This window comes from Dendrobates tinctorius, unplaced genomic scaffold, assembly GCF_039654945.1.
Source record: "Dendrobates tinctorius isolate UK_male_01 unplaced genomic scaffold, ASM3965494v1 ptg000020l, whole genome shotgun sequence".
NCBI classification, from domain to species: Eukaryota; Metazoa; Chordata; class Amphibia; order Anura; family Dendrobatidae; genus Dendrobates; species Dendrobates tinctorius.
The window spans coordinates 16974963-16989860 of NW_027361688.1; the positions used below are offsets into that span (position 1 = coordinate 16974963).

Consider the following 14898-nt stretch of genomic DNA (forward strand, 5'->3'; position numbering starts at 1 on the left):
GTATCTAACTGTAGTATGGAGGTGTACGGCGGGAGTTCAGAAGCAGTATGGAGGATTACGGTGGATTTTTAACAGCAGTATGGAGGAGTACAGTGGGGGTCCAGCAGCAGTATGGAGGAGTATGGTATAGCACACCGGAGGTCCAGTAGTAGTAGTTAGTATGGAGGAGTACGGTTGGGGTACAGCAGCAGTATGGAGGAGTATGGCAGCTGTATGGTATAGCACGGCTAAGGTCCAGCAACAGTAACATAGCAGTATGGAGGAGTTTCGTAGCAGTATGGAGGAATATGGTGGATACTCGACAGTAGTATGGAGTAGAACGGTGGGAGTCCAGCAGCAGTATGGAAGAGTATGGCAGCTGTATGGTATTGCACGGCGGAGCAGGTCCAGCAGCAGCATGGAGGAGTAACATGGCAATATGGAGGAGTATGGTAGATGCCCGAAGGTAGTATGGAGGAGTATGGCATGGCTACAGCAGCAGTATGGCAGCTGTATGGTATAGCACGGCTAAGGTCCAGCAGCAGTATGGAGGAGTATGGTGGATGTCTGATGGTAGTATGGAGGAGTACAGTTGGGGTACAGCAGCAGTATGGAGGAGTATGGCAGCTGTATGGTATAGCACGGCTAAGGTCCAGCAACAGTAACATAGCAGTATGGAGGAGTATGGTGGATGTCTGACGGTAGTAGGGAGGAGTACGGTAGGGGTTGAGCAGCAGTATGGAGTATGGTGGATGTCTGATGGTAGTATGGAGGAGTATGGTGGGGGTCCAGCAGCAGTATGAAGGAGTAACATAGCAGTATGGAGGGGTATAGTGGATTTCTGACAGCAGCAAGGAGGAGTACTGTGGGGGTATGAAGGAATATGGTGTATATTCGACAGTAGTATGGAGTAGAGCTGTGAGTGTCCAGCAGCAGTATGGAAGAGTATGGCAGCTGTATGATATAGCACGACTAAGGTCAAGCAGCGGTATGGAGGAGTAGCATAGCAGTAAGAAAGAGTATCATGGATGCCTGATTGTAGTATGGAGGTGTACAGTTGGGGTCCAGCAGCAGTATGGAGGAGTGCTGCAGCTGTATAGAGGAGTAACATAGCAGTATGGAGGAGTATGGTGGATGCCTGACAGTAGTATGGAGGAGTACAGTGGGGGTTCAGCAGCAGTATGGAGGAGTGCTGCAGCTGTATGGTGCTGTATGGTGACGGAACAGCAGCAGTTTGAAGGGTTGTGGCAACAGTTTAGAGGAGTACAGTAGAGGTCATACAGGTGACTATAATTTCAACCTGCACCATCATCATTTGTTGAGGGAGAGTTTGCAGACCCTCATACACATTAAATGGTGGGTGAATTGCCCACTGAATTCATATGGATTCCAGATTTATAAAGAGGAATAAGTCGAGCAACCCATCCCATTGCCAGTAAACCATATCAAGATTAGTACCTACTTATCCCCAACGTTATCTGTAAAGGGAGCGTTGACAGACCCTAATACACATTAGTTGGTTGGTCCCACTGAAACCGTAGGGATGGAAGGTTTTTATTAAAATGCGAATTAGGTGCTAGGCTGCCACTAGATATGGCTTATGTCCCATGATTTGTCATTCTGAAATCTCATAATCTCGAATGGCAGATGTCAAGGAGAGATGGCACACCTCCATATACATAGGACCGTCAGTCATTCCTGCTGAAATTGTCAAGTTTGTCCAAATTTTTCTTAATGTGTACGAGCATCTTAAGTAAAATTTCCCTTCTTTTACGACTTCAATGTTTCATTTTTTTAACTTGGTGTAAATGCCTCTGTTCTCCTGAGTCCGGCGATGTTTTTATTTTGTTTCTGCGCCTCTCCGTTCCTAAGATATGGCCTCCATCTCCTCTGTATGTAAAACTAGGATTTTATCAAAGTAGGCGTGGCCCTCATCTCTTATTTGTGGGCGTCCTCTACAGCACCACGCCCACTTTGGTAACAAGAGTTGATGAATTCACAGGAAAGAGGAGGCCATATCTCAGGAACGGAGAGGAGCAGGAATAAAAGAAAAATAACGCCGGATTCAGGAGAACAGCGGCATTTACACCAGGTAAAAAAATATACAAACTTATGGCCAGTGACAGTTCCCCTTTAATTGAATTTTTCATTAGGTTGTTAACTTCAGGTTGTATTTCAGAGCTGGTATATCCTAAAGACCACACAGAGAACTCATGAGCGGCTACCGGAGCACAATTTACACAGAATAGATTACAATGGAGATAAATGGATGCAAATCTTCCCTGGTTTATCATGTAGTGACTGGGTGGTGGACTGCATTATACTATATGATAGGATGTCTGTATGCTGAAATGTAAACACACAATTAAAACCTGAGGTGTTTTCTACCGGGGAGGGAAATGATTTGCAGTTATTTAGTCTCAGGAGATGAGAAAGCATCGAATGTCGGTGTCTGCAAACCATCAGCTCATTGTGATTTCCCTTCCTACGGCCTTTTCACAGCAAAATGACTTGTCTTCCCATGATGCACCCGGAGGTTGATTGCAGGCCAGGCATCTTTAAGCTATCCCCTCTAATTAAGAATATTTGTTTGGCTTGAGATGAGAAATGCCGAATTTTTAAGTAACACCACAAGGCTGACTGTGTACTCGGATTTGTGTGTGAGCCGTTTAAGAGAGACGGGAAAGCAATCAGAAAATTACCTTTAAATGTAATATTGGCCACGAGTCGTCCTTTTCTGCTAGGCTCCATGAATATATATATATATATATATATATGCTCACGAAAAGCAGTGTAATTGCCATTATAGGGATGCAGACAGAGCAGTTACAGTGAGGAAAATAAGTAGTTGATACGCTGCCAATTCTGCAAGTTTTCCCACCTACAAAGAATAGAGAGGTCTCTGATTTTTATCGTAGTTACACTTCACCTGCGAGAGACAGAATCTTTAAAAAAATCCAGAAAATCGCATTGTATGATTTTTACATAATTAATTTGGATATTATTGCCTGAAACAAGTATTTGATACAATAGAAAAGCAGAACTTAATATTTGGTACAGAAACCTTTGTTTGCAATTACAGAGGTCAGACATTTCCTGTAGTTCTTGACCAGGTTTGCACACTCTGCAGCAGGGATTTTGGCCCCCTCCTTCATACAGATCTTCTCCAGATCTTTCAAGTTTTGGGGCTGTCGCTGGGCAACATTGAGTCTCAGCTGCCTCCAAAGATTTTCTATTGGATTCACGTCTGGAGACTGGCTAGGCCACTCCAGGACCTTGAGATGATTCTCATGGAGCCACTGGCTATTTGTTTTTGGTCATTGTCATGTTGGAAGACCCAGCCACGACCCATCTCCATTCCTTTTACTGAGGGAAAGAGGTTGTTGGCCAAAATCTCGTTATACATGACCCCATCCTTCCCCAAAGGTGCCGTCGTCCTGTCTCCTTTGCAGAAAAGCACTCCCAAAGTATGATGTTTCCCCCACCATGCTTCATGGTTGGGACGGTGTTCTTGGAGTTGCACGCACTCTTCATCCAAACACGGTGAGTGGAGGTGATGCCAAAAGTTCTATTTTGGTCTCATCTGACCTCCCATGCCTCCTCTGGATCAACCAAATTATCAATGGTGAACTTCGAATGGGCCTGGACATGTGCTGGCGTGAGCAGGGGGACCTTGTGTGCCCTGCAGGATTTTAATCCATGACGACATAGTGTGTTACTAACGATAATATCTGAGACTGTGATCGCAGCTCTCTTCAGGTCATTGACCAGGTCCTCCGATGTAGTTCTGGGCTGATTCCTGACATTTTTCAGAATCATCCTTACCCCACGAGGCAAGATCTTGTATGGAGCCCTAGATAGAGGAAAATCGGTTGCTTTCTCGCCTATTGTCCTGTAGCCCATCCCAACCTTCTGCAGGTCTACAATTTTGTCCCTGGTGTCCTTAGACAGCTCTTTGATCTTGGCCATGGTGGAGAGGGTGGAGTGTAATTGAGTTTGTGGACAGGTGTCTTTTATACAGGTAACGTGTTCAAACAGGTGCAATTAATACAGGTAATGAGTGCAGAGTAGGAGGCTTCTTAAAGAAAAAATAACCACAACTGAATTGAAATGTTTTCCAAAGATCTTAATGCAACAGCGCCCCCACCCCTACACCTTTTCTTACACAAAATCTAGATATTCTGAATAACAATTTTTTGCTAGCTAATTTACGGTACCATTTTTTTCAGGCACGTATGTAAAGCTATTGTGAAATCCAGAACAGGGAAGGAAGAGGTAAGAAAGATGGTCACTCATGACAAGTTGCAAAATGATGGTTGCAAACTTGCAATTTGACAGTTTCTTCTTGAAATAGTCACCTATTCTGTATTAAGCACTAATACATTTTGGTCCAGCGATTTTTTTATTTTTTTTGCATTTTCATGTGAAGCATCGGAAAACAATTTGTGGATACATTTTCAGATCTGTGAACTATCACGCTTGGAAATTAGCAAGGAATAAAAAAATAAAATAAATAAATACCATAAATAAATCAAGCATAGGGGGTCCGCCACTCAGGCTCTTCTCCACAGATCAAAATGGAGAGACATTCTTTAACAGTGGCCCCTCTTCGGTCTGGACTTGAAGGGGTTGTCCACTACTTGGAAATGGAAGACCTTTTCTTAGGATAAGTCATGAATGTCAAATCGTTGGGGGTCTGCTTAGTTTCAGTAGTAGATAAGTAACACTACATGGTACCAACACTACTGGTAAACACTTGGTTGGCTGTTTTCCTGGCCGCTACCAAAATTGATGTCACCATGTACTTTTTACTTTCAAGAGGTTTTTTTATACATTATGGTGTCCTCACGTGGATGCCTTATGGACACCTTCCATCGTCCCAGAGTAGTAAATGGAGACTATTAAAGTGGTCTTAAATCCAACTTAGAAGTTTTTGGGATTTTGTTTATATTCGAGGAGAACCGAAGAAACATACAGGCATGCGATTTCCAACAATCTCCCAAGGCTTCCTGGAGTGTTTGTATATTTATACCCTTCATGAATGTAGGCGTTCCATAAATAAATTTAGTCGGTTCCTACATAACTGCAAATAGTAGAATTTGTAGCTGCATAATAAGTAAAAGACACTCTACTCTGTACGTCAGTTTCTTTAGGCACGCCACGCATGTTCCTTTAGGCACATCACTCATCCATTTCTTTAGGCACACCCCTCATCATTTTCTTTAGACGCACCCCTCATCTGAATCATTAGGCACACCCCACACCAGTTTCTTTATGCACAACCCTCATCCATCTCTTTAGGCATAAACACATCAGTTTCTTCAGGTATACCCCTCAGTAGTTTCTTTAGGCACACCCCTCATCAGTTTCTTTAGGCACACCCCTCATCAGTTTCTTTAGGCACACTCCTCACCAGTTGTATAAGCACACCCCTCATCAGTTTCTTTAGGCACACCCCTCATCAGTTTCTTTAAGTACACCACTCATCAGTTTCTTTAGGCATACCCTTCATCGGTTTCTTTAGGTCCACCCATCATCAATTTCTTTAGGCACACCCATCATCAATTTCTTTAGTCACACCCCTCATCAGTTTCTTTAGGAACACTTCTCACCAGTTGTATAGGTACACCCTTCATCAGTTTCTTTAGGCACACCCCTCATCAGTTTCTTTAGGCATACACCTCATCAGTTTCTTTAGGCACACCCCTCATCAGTTTCTGTAGGCACACCCCTCATCAGTTTCTTTAGGCACACCCTTCATCAGTTTCTTTAGGCATACCTATCATCAGTTTCTTTAGGCACACTCCTCATCAGTTTCTTTAGGCACACCCCTCATCAGTTTCTTTAGGCATACACCTCATCAGTTTCTTTAGGCACACCCCTCATCAGTTTCTGTAGGCACACCCCTCATCAGTTTCTTTAGGCACACCCTTCATCAGTTTCTTTAGGCATACCTATCATCAGTTTCTTTAGGCACACTCCTCATCAGTTTCTTTAGGCACACTCCTCATCAGTTTCTTTATACATACCCCTCATCACTTTCTTTATCCCTCTGAAATGTAAAGTGCTGCAGAATATGTCGGTGCTATAGAAATAAAATGTATTATTATTATTCTTTAGGCATACCCTGCATCAGTTTCTTTAGGTACACCCATCATCAGTTTCTTTAGGCACACCCCTCATCAGTTTCTTTAGGCACACCCCTCATCACACATTAAATCCATTCTTACTCTAACAAGATTGCCCCCCCAAAATAAAACCACCATTTTCTTTACCTATATTGAAAGAAGCAAAATGTTTTGATTCATTAAAAAATGCACAATAAACGATACAAATGAAACAAACATTTTCCCTAGGCTAATCAAGAAAGGTAAAAATATATTTTTATATACAGGAATATATAATTCTTACCCAATATATATATATTTTTTAAATCATTGTAAGTCTAATTAGCTGAACCCAAACTAATTTTAGATGAAAAATATAAATGCTTTAAATAAACTAAAAAAAAGGTTAAAAAATAGTAAAATAAAAGATTAAAAAGCACTGAATAAAAAAAAAAAATCTTCTCAAGTGGATTCCCTGTGGATGCCTCATTCACCACTAAAAAGCCAATACTGGCTAAAAAAATATATTTTTTGTTTACCAATGAAGTACCTAACAATAATAATTTTTTTTATTATTTCCTAAAGAAAACAATTGCAAACGATACAAATGATGTACAAATGCTGCCATCTCTGAGCAACCCAGTCAAATATGTATGTAATAATATACCCACAAATAGGAAAAAAATTATTTTTGGTAATTTCTTTTTAACCTTTTTTCATCCTATACTACCTTTTTTCAAATAACCAAATAAAAAATGAAGTGAAAAAAGAACACAATATGTATCCTCAAGGTAATGGGTGGGCTCATCACTCACTGACAAACTGATGGTGACAAAAAATTACTTTTGGACATTAAACTAAATTAAATTAACAAAAAATCAATTCAAAAAGGAAAAAAAAAAGAAAAAGTAAAAGAATAAAAGAAAAGTAAAAAGAAAAAAATGGAATAGAATTATAAATAAAAATAAAATGTAAAAATATTAAGTGACAAAAAATAAAATAAAAAATTTGATTTGAGCTTTGGCATACTTTACTCTTAAAATATAAAGCCTTCCCAGATCACATTTATTCCTTAAGAAAATCTCCCAGAGGCATCATTTACTACAACATTTTGACAAAACTTCAATTTGTGCCCTCTGTCTAACCTTTGCATTCCTGGCTAATTCAAGCCAATTCCTTGTGTGTATTATACAGACCACACTGGTTTAGAGGAAGAAGGGTTTCAGCTCCAAGTTGATGAAAGGCGTGTTGGAAGCTCCTTATATATGCTATAGGTGATCATATAACTCTTTATTTAAGCTGGGTATGACAAGCAAATCCCCCGCCAGAAAAGTTTTCTTTTGCGATTAAGAGAAATATAGTGGTTTGTCGTATTTACAAAGGGAATGTTCTAAAGCGGTTAAATCCGCCGCTTCCAAGGCGGCTCCGTGAGATTTTTACACATATGTTGAGTGAAATTTGGTAACATTTACATAGAAAAAAAATTAAAGTTGGGTCATCGCCATGATAACTTTTGTAGGGTTAGGATCGCTAAAGTGGACTGCGAGGAGTGCAGATTGATGATACATACGGGAAGTCAATCGGTGCTCGATTGCTTTTACTAGTCAAATCATCGCGATCGCTCAGTTGATCTTTCGTTTCCACTCAAGTGCATTGTTGTTGGCAGCACGTCCCTGTTTACATGAAAAAATCCGCTTATGACCGATAATTTTTTTTAATGTGATCGACAAATATTGATAGGTGAACCTTCGTATGTACGCATGATCATTGCCCTGGACAAATGGTCCTTTAACTAGAGCTGGTGAGGACAGATTATAAGTCAAAAGTGGTAATCTCCCTTATACCTATAGTCTTTCCAAAACTTTACTTTTTGTGTTTCCTTCTTCTACTAACCTATCTATACCTGATATTTCAATTTCTGTGGGTTGTTCTACTAGAACTTCATCAAATATTGATGGGTGAACATTCGTACATATGCATGATCGTTGCCCTGGACAGAAGGTTCTTTGACTAGAGCTTTGACTATACCTGATATTTCCATTTCTGTGGGTTCTACTAGAACTTCCAAGCAGCACTGTCTGTCACGGTGTTATACTTGACTCAGATTTTTAAATCGATCCCTATATCAAATCACTGACTTGCTCATGTCATGTGCACCTCAAAAACACCATGACAGTTGATGACCATGCATCTATTATTCAATAACCCAATCACTATCCAAAGAGAATAATAATTGCATTGTATTTACGCCAATAATGTTACTCCCCTGACTTTGCCACCAACGACTTTGCAGTAGTCCACGTTAGGTTTCTCAAGTACCTTGGCAAACTCCTCAGACATCATCATCTTTGGACTTCTAGTCCAAATCAGGCCGAGACCAGGTGCTTGAACATTACGTACAATTGTACACAGTTACTACTTCACTTGGATCAGCTCCAGTCAGATGTCTATCATCTACTCTTCTACTTCTGACTTCCATGCTACAACCAGTGTTATTTTCAAGCTCAGTTTGGAACACTAGTGAAAGTCCACATCTACCTCTCTGCAAGCAAGGTATCAACTCCTCGCAACTATTTTTGCACCTCTCCTGCAATCAATTTAACACATCTCTTCAAGCAAGTCACCAGTTTACCCTATACTCCACTGCCATAAGTATGTATACAATGCTGCTATTAATCTCTTCCCTGCTGAAAGGTTCCAGAATGCATTTACTTCTTTGTTATTTCTGTGATTCACCATTGCCTTTCTAGAAGATACCAAATTGCATTTACTTCTCGGTTATTCCCGTGATTCACCATTGCCGTCCTGGAAGACACCAGACTGCATTTTCACTTTTTCTCATTCCTGTGGTTAACCACTGCCTTGCTTGAAGATACCAGACTGCATTTGCTTCTATATTAATCCTGTTATTCACCAATCTCCTTCTGTAAGATACCAGACGGAATTTACTTCTCTTTGTTATTCCTATGATTAACCATTGCCCTTCTAGACGATACCAGTATCCTATACAGTCACTGTTCTAGTCTATATGCGAACACCCAGCACTGCTTCTTCTGTGCTACCTGCTCCACTTATTTGTCTATCATCCTGCATTCCCTGGTTCTCCCTAATTCTTGTGTCATCCGTCAAGAACAACTTTGCTACGTAATCACCTTCCATCCATGCAGGTGCGGACTGGGACTGAAATTCAGCCATGGCATTTGAACTCACATAGGCCCAGTCCATGCTGTCCATGCCCCCAAGTACCAGATGGGATATATTACTAATATTACCCTGGATAGAGGAAAGCAAGATTTACTACAAGACCAATATTTCTAATGATACCTATGGCCTGCTGTGATAAGTGACGGAGTCAGCAACTTTGTGCTTCATTACAACTCTTAACAGTATGGGTGTTTTGAGAACGCTGATTCTGTTAGCAAACAAAGGCGGTCCACGAACAGACAGGGCCTTCTGGCACTTGTCAGAATTGCCAGGTGGCCAGTCCGGCCCTGCATCAGTGCCACCCACCCAGACCTCACCAGGTGAGCATGTAACAAATACAATATTGATACCATGATTTTTTTGTAATACCGTCTCTACTTCTGAACCTTATTATATCTGGGCCTTGTTATCAGGCATACCTGTTTTCTGATAGGTCAATTGAACACTGCATTGACATCAGAATAAAATTTACTTGTTTGTGTCACCACTAGGCCCCAATATTTGCAGTTCGTCATGTACTGCACCCTAGACACCTGAAACCCATAATTATTCTGCCCCAAGCACCCTTCCTCCCCGCCCTATTTTTGGTCTATCCTAAAATTAAAGAACTTAAACTGCCATCCATCTATGTTAGCTATTTACCCAAGAGCAATACACGAACACAAAAGAATCCGATATGTTCCAGAAACAGTTGATCTAGATGAATATTGATGAGCCACGGGTTCCTAGAGAATTAACAGTCTGAATTCTTTTGTATGTTAGCACCACCCACTAATGGGCTACCTCTAGCGTATGTCATCGGACATTTTTTTTTAGTACATACTAAAAAAAAAGAATAAACTGACAATGAATTATTTAATAATTCTCTGGGGAAAGATGGATTCTTTTTTTCCCAAACAGTTTATCATGAGGCTGCTTCCTTGGAAAACTTCACGGATACAATCAGAGTGCTCCGCTGTGACCAGTAATATCCTTCTATTACATGCAGATGTGGCAAGTAAGAGGAAGGTGACGGGGATAGTCATCCTGTAAAATAAATATTTGCAAGAATTTCCTGACTTAAGGGAGAACACGTTAGGGATGAATACCCTTTCAAGGTTATTCCAGGTTTGTAACGCGACTCTCTGCAAATATCTATCAATATCTGTCAGCACATAGTTGGAAAAATGCCATGTGGGGAACAATGTGCAACCAAAAATATAACCTCAAAGTGTCTGGTCTGGATAGTACATGATGAGATGTAATTGGTCAGTGAAGGCCAGTATCTAGCCATTAAGCTTGCTTTATAAGCATCTATGGGAACCTATTGACGCCATGTGGCAATATGGTAGTATAACGCCGCGCCATCTGGCAGCCGGACTCAAGCAGATTGCTCCTTACACCAATTAAGTCTCTATCGTTTTACAAAACTCTGTGCAACAAATAGCGTAAGCAAAATATACAACATTCTGAAATACGTTTTTCTCATAGGATATATTTCTATTCTCACTTCTCTCTCCACTGACTCACAAACTCATCATCCACTCTTAAAAACTGATTACATACCAGATTACAAAACCCTACTGAAGTCTATTGAAGCAGTAGAGAGAGGGAGGCAAATAGATGGTGCATTTGCTTCTTAGTAAGTGTTTTATCTCACCCCAAGAGCTGGATTCACAGCTACACTGCTCAGTAATGCTTTAAAACTTCCTTGACGCTTTTCTTACTTCTGAGCATGGGCTATACAGAGACAGGGGAGCATGAATCCATTATATCTGTGTGTCCTGTGTATGGGAGACATCATAGAGTTCTCCACCTGTTAGCTCAGAGACAACTGAAAATTAGATATTGAGTCGGAAGAGGGGAAAACTGAGGAAAAGTGCAGGATACAGGTCTTATAATGGCCAGAAATAGTGTTATTCCTCATATACATACACACAAAAGATTATTCTTAATAGTGACCTGATACAACTGGTACACTTTAGACACCACGTGAAAAACTCAGAACAAAGGGGTTTTGTTTGAGTTGGTAAAGTGAATACTTTTTTATATTTTTTTGAGGGGGGTTGCCTTTTTTATATAATTCAATGAGCAGATAAATTCATAATCTCACAAGATTTTTACACTTATAGGAGGTACTTACATGTAGAAGAAATAGTCCATTTCCAGCTAGGAGTACCATACATTTGAAGATCATGTGATGAAAACTTGGATTCCCAATTGTACTGTACAAATTTGCCATTTCATAGATGATAGTGATGTATGATATCAATATGAAGTAAAAGACTTTGCTTATCCCAAAGAAAGTAGCTCCTCCAAGATGGTTTTTGACTGTGGGAAATTGGTAGGATGAAACAGGGTTCTGTTGTGGTGATCAGTAGACCTCAGTCAGTAGCAGAGGTGCTTCTAAATACGTGGTGTTCAGTAGACCTCATTGAGTAACAGAGGAGCTTCCAGGCATATGGTCAGCAGTACACCTCAGTCATTAGCAGAGGAGCTTATAAACACATGGTGAGCAGTACACCTTGGTCAATAACCGAGGAACTTCTCAACACATGGTGATCAATAACATCATTCAATAGCAGAGGAGCTTGTGGGCAAATGGTGAGCAGTACACTTTGGTCCTTAACAGAGGAGCTTCTACACATGTCGTGATCAGTAGACCGCATTCAGTATCAGAAGAGCTTCGAAGCAAATGATGAGCAGTACACCTTGGTTAGTAGCTGAGAAGCTTCTAAACACATGGTGTGCAGAAGACCTCAGTCAGTAGTAGAGGAACTTCTAGGCAAATTATGAGCAGTAGACCTCAGTCAGTAGCTGAGGAGCTTCTAAACACATGGTGATCAGTAGACTTCATTCAGTAGCAGAGGAGCTTCTAGGCAAATTATGAGCAGTACACCAGTAGATGAGGAGCTTCTAAACACATTGTGTTCAGTAGACTTCATTCAGTAGCAGAGGAGCTTCTAGGCAAATTATGAGCAGTACACCAGTAGATGAGGAGCATTTAAACACAAGGTGATCAGTAGACTTCAGTCAGTAGCAGAGGAGCTTCTAGGCAAATTATGAGCAGTACACCAGTAGATGAGGAGCTTCTAAACACATGGTGATCAGTAGACTTCAGTCAGTAGCAGAGGAGCTTCTAGGCAAATTATGAGCAGTAGACCTCAGTCAGTAGCTGAGGAGCTTCTAAACACATGGTGATCAGTAGACTTCATTCAGTAGCAGAGGAGCTTCTAGGCAAATTATGAGCAGTACACCAGTAGATGAGGAGCTTCTAAACGCATGGTGATCAGTAGACTTCAGTCAGTAGCAGAGGAGCTTCTAGGCAAATTATGAGCAGTAGACCTCAGCAGTAGCTGAGGAGCTTCTAAACACATGGTGATCAGTAGACTTCATTCAGTAGCAGAGGAGCTTCTAGGCAAATTATGAGCAGTACACCAGTAGATGAGGAGCTTCTAAACACATGGTGATCAGTAGACTTCATTCAGTAGCAGAGGAGCTTCTAGGCAAATTATGAGCAGTACACCAGTAGATGAGGAGCTTCTAAACACATGGTGATCAGTAAACTTCAGTCAGTAGCAGAGGAGCTTCTAGGCAAATTATGAGCAGTAGACCTCAGCAGTAGCTGAGGAGCTTCTAAACACATGGTGATCAGTAGACTTCATTCAGTAACAGAGGAGCTTCTAGGCAAATGATGAGCAGTACACCTCAGTCGGTAGGAGAGAAGCTTCTTAACACGTGGTGATCAGTACACTTCAGTCAGTAGCAGAGGTAATTCAAAACATGGCTTTAAGATTTAGGGCTTCATCACTTGGAACTCAATAATGAACATGGTCCTGTAGATAAAAAATAAACAATAAAATTAAATTAAAGTTGGTGCCTTAGCTCAGAGTTATGGCTGGTGCATTAGGTCAAGGCTATGGTTCGCATATTAGGTAAGGGTTAGGGTTGGTGCATTAGTTTTGTGTCTTAGGATAGAGTTATGGTTAAGGTTGGGTTAAGTTGGGTCAAGGTTGGCACACAAAATAAATTATTAATAAATAATCATTATCATTGATTATAATGGGTACATTTCATGTGATCATGTTGATATTTGCAAATGTGAGTCTCGTTTTTTTTCCACTAGTAAACATGATATTAGAAGTATTTAGAGAAAAACCTGTCTCTGTTCTGCTTTATTACATAGGCAGGTGAGGAGGCCTTGGCGCACCCTTGACGTGGCCAAAGGATCAGTGCCCTGTTTCACCCCCTAAATCAGCAGCCTCTGCACTGCCCCTTAGCTTGATTGACAGCAATTGTTTGACCAGACAGAATGAGGTCTGAACTCAATTTCTGGATCTTTACTCCCCCATCTGTGCAAACAGCGTCAGTGCATCTGCATTGGCCGCTCGCTACTGTGTGATCCTGTCTGCAGCGAGCGACCGCTGCAGACAGGAGAGAAGGCTGAGAGCGCTCTTGCTCTGACACTAAGTGCACGCTTACTGGGCTCCTGCAGCGTCAATGCGTACGTGCAAATCGAGGAATCCAGATCAGAGAGTGCTTGCTCTAGACCAGCGAGTGCTGTTAATCAAGGTAACGGGAAAGGTGGAGGTCTCAAACATAGGGGGTGTAACGGTGGACCGAAGACTCTAATTTACATAGTTAATAAACACTTTTATGTAGAAAGTAGTTATATAGTCTATAATACAGACATGACTTTTATAGGGGCTATGCCCCAAATATGCCTTTATAGGTGGCTTAATTTGGGTTTTAGGGATGACGGAAGACATCCTACAAGGCATGTTCAAAAAATATACCAATGAGTCAATATGGGGTTAAATGGAGAGTCGTAGATATCCCTGTCGAGTGTCATATGTTGAGCTGCAAAAGGACTAATATTGGATTATTTGTAATTAGAATGTGATTTACCATGGGAAAAAAAGAAGCACAGCGCCAGTGGAATAATTTTAGAACCAGAAAAAAATGCGATTATTTCCCACCATTTCTTCCCCCCCTCCCTCCTCCAGTTGCTAAATTAGGAGGGTTGTACCAAGGTTATCTCCCCAAACTACGGACCAGCAAACATTCATTGCAAAAGCCAAAGTCGGGCAAAGGGACATAAAGGCTGGCAGCATGCTCTCATTTAGTATTTACACCGTCTTCTTTCCCTACGTCGAGCCGCATAAACATTTAAGCAATGACAAAGTCTTGTATGTCGCGAGGAACTCTCATGCCTGGTGCCAAGTACATGACAGTTTTCCCATCTAGTTCCTACACAACAAACAGAAATAACTCATATATTGACTGTACAGTATGCAGCCTGTCAACCGGCTTTTAATAGCCTTGATTATAATAAGTTCCTAAAAGTATGTGACTTCCACATATTAGAAAAATGAAGGAGATTCCAAGCGCTAAACTTTCCCAGCAGAGGGTCAACTGTTTGTCCTGTTATGAACCATCAGGAATTAGAAAAATAAATTAAATACTCTATTTAACCAAAATATGTGATTCGAAAGGGTTGTCCCAATTTGGCACTTTACCCTACTGTATGTTCAGGATAGGTGATAACTTGCTCATCACTGGGACCACTACTTGGCCAACTCCAAAAGCACTACAGAAAAAATGGGTGGCCACTGCCACGTTCTAACCC

The 14898-nt window shown here is 41.0% G+C and overlaps 1 protein-coding gene across 1 annotated transcript in view; it reads right to left on the bottom strand.

Annotated features, from left to right (window-relative positions):
• The window catches only part of CCND2 (cyclin D2), a 574109-nt gene that overhangs the window by 242254 nt on the left and 316957 nt on the right, over positions 1-14898 (bottom strand). The window contains exon 4 of the mRNA XM_073567801.1: positions 11413-13105. Within this exon, the coding sequence (XP_073423902.1) occupies positions 11413-11511 (99 nt within the window). The 5' untranslated portion in view covers positions 11512-13105. The remainder of the gene's footprint in view (positions 1-11412; positions 13106-14898) is intronic.